The sequence below is a fragment of the Palaemon carinicauda genome, chromosome 33 (genome assembly GCF_036898095.1).
Source record: "Palaemon carinicauda isolate YSFRI2023 chromosome 33, ASM3689809v2, whole genome shotgun sequence".
Lineage (NCBI taxonomy): Eukaryota > Metazoa > Arthropoda > Malacostraca > Decapoda > Palaemonidae > Palaemon > Palaemon carinicauda.
In genome coordinates, this window is record NC_090757.1 from 71,356,550 (window position 1) to 71,359,049 (window position 2,500).

Sequence of the window (2,500 nt, forward strand, 5' to 3'; positions counted from 1 at the left end):
CGTGTTGACTATTTTTTTCTCAAGGAGTGCATACAGCGGGGATTTTTTATTTCTTTTTTTTTTGTTTGCCTGTATTAGGGCTAATTGATTTAGTTACCTGATTCTCGTTTTTTATCAAATTTGCATAGTCCTAGTCTATATCTGACTGAGAAATATTTGCCAGTGAGTTATTATTACCGAATTCGTCTATTCAATGTTTTAAGTTGCTGTGTGTGTGCTTTGCAATTTACTGAGGAAGTTGTCAAAACAGTGTGCTTTTAAAAGAATATTTATTATGTTTTATTCATAGTAGGCTTTTGGGGGAATAGGATGAGTGCACCATGGTTAGGTGATGGGTGGTGGCATTCAGATGGGGGATCGGTTATAGGGGTTGGGTGGCCGGTTTGGGGGGAGGGGGTTCTGGTTGTCAGGGGTGCGTGACGGAACGGCGGCGGGCGGAGCGAAGATCGGAGACAGTAGGCCTAACCGGCCGAGAGAGAGAGAGAGAGAGAGAGAGAGAGAGAGAGAGAGAGAGAGAGAGAGAGAGAGAGAGAGAGAGAGAGCGCCGGGGGTCCTAGGCACCAAAGGGTTAAAATAGCTGAGAGTTGGTGGTCGGGGGAAGTGAGAGGGGTTGGGGCATAGACATAGGGCATAGGCTACACCCACTCTGTGAGACTGTCTTCTGTGCTTTCCAACGTTCAAACTCTCTCTCTCTCTCTCTCTCTCTCTCTCTCTCTCTCTCTCTCTCTCTCTCTCTCTCTCTCTCTCCTAGCTTTAGCTCTTATTGATAACCTCAACGACTAATTTTATATTAGTGATGAAAAATCCTGAAGTTGGATCCGTTGTTGTTCTGATCCTTGTTGTTACCGAAGTTGCAAGTTTCACTCTCCCTATCTCATGTGCGCTCTCTCTCTCTCTCTCTCTCTCTCTCTCTCTCTCTCTCTGGTCGCCAAGCAACGTATTCATATGCGTGTATGGGGAAGCTAGCCGGTCCCTAATTGGCTAAAATCGCCATTGCATCATCAGTCCAAGGTAAGTGACGTCATGAGATGAAGCGACCAATGGGAAGACACCCTTTTCCAGCAGCCCCATTCATTGGTCCAGCTGAGCTAACGTTGGCCGTGCAAAGCGTACGGTGACGTTTCCTCCGAATGCACCAATGGGCGGAGAGTTAATACGCTCATCGCCTACCATTCGCTTACGGCTGAAACGTCATCTGTTGACGACGATGACGTCGTGGCAATGAAGGGTTGGAGTAGGCCGACGGTCGAGCGAAAGGTTTTAATGTTAAAAGTGTCTGTCTGGGGGTGGTAACAAGTGGAAGGAAGAGGCTATCGTTGGTGTGTGTTGAGGGAGAGAGAGAGAGGGAGAGTGTGGTGCGCGTGTATATGTGTAGGGGGTCTGTTGCACTGCAATTGAGAGATACATTACATTGAAGCTGCCTCGTTTGTTAAGCGTTGTGAACGCTGTTGCGTTTTTGTGCGTGTGCAACTGCCGATTTGTTGCTGTTGCTGTTAGTGGAAAGACCACAGCAGGCAGCAAATTATAAGTTCAAGAAGTGGATCTTCACATGGACTAAATGTTAATAGGTGGGTGTTTTCAAAGTTTCAATTTCGTTTAAAGAATTTGGATTCGTCATTTGTTTACTTTTTTTTGTTTTATTTATTTGTTGGGATTTGTATCAATGTGACAGTCACATATATTGACGCTCGTAACATTAAATTATTTATCCAAAGTGAGATGAACACCTTTTGGTAATTCCTAAGTTTTTCTGTCTTTATCTAATTCTCTTCGGGATATTCGTCATCGCCCTGTGTTTACTTCGTTCCTATATTCTAATGTTTCTTTAATTTTCTTTGGTATTTATTTATTATTATTTTTTTTTTCTAAATTACTGACCTTTCCAGCACAGGCTCTTGCTATCTAGCAGGCTATCATACAATAGAGTGGTGGGTGTGTTGTATGCGTGGCTGTAGAGCGCGCCGTTTCAGGAGGCCTTCTCCTCCTCCTATTCTCCTCCTCCTCCTCCTCCTCCTCCTCTGCCGTGGCTGGCAGGCCGAGAGCAGGCCGCCGCTACGCTTCTAGGCTCAGTCTCCGCCGTAAGCCTAGGCGAAGCCCACCGCAACATTGGCCGGTTGCAACATATTCGTGAAGTGGGGGATATTTACCGTCGGGGGTGTTATGTTGAGAAGCCCTATTTCTTTATCCTGAAAACACTTCAATGAGACGCCCTGAAGAGGAAGACTTCCTGAGCCAGGAGACGACGAGGAAGGCTTCGTCGTCGTGAGGGTCGCCTGCTGGTATGACAAGGTAAAGAAAGAAAAAAGAAAGAAAAGAAGATCCTTAGTCCTGCCATCTCCCTCATCAACATCTTCATCAGCCATTCCATTGTGGCATCAGCAGCACTGAGGTCATGGAGTCTGATGTCTGTCAGAACGTTGATGTTGTCTGCGTCAGGCGGAATTCGTTATACGCAAGTTGGACGGGTTGAACCCCAGTTGGTTTGCCTCCTTTGGGATCT

General features: G+C 46.2%; 1 protein-coding gene across 5 annotated transcripts in view; it reads left to right on the forward strand.

Annotated features, from left to right (window-relative positions):
- Positions 1-2,500, forward strand: part of LOC137625980 (zinc finger protein chinmo-like) — a 146,361-nt gene that overhangs the window by 78,060 nt on the left and 65,801 nt on the right. Inside the window, exon 1 of one of the 5 annotated variants that reach the window (XM_068357058.1) lies at positions 1,377-1,568. The exons of the other annotated variants lie outside the window; for them this stretch is intronic. Coding sequence (XP_068213159.1) covers positions 1,559-1,568 — 10 coding nt within the window. The 5' untranslated portion in view covers positions 1,377-1,558. Of the gene's footprint in view, positions 1-1,376; positions 1,569-2,500 lie in introns of those variants that run through there. 5 annotated transcript variants of the gene reach the window in all.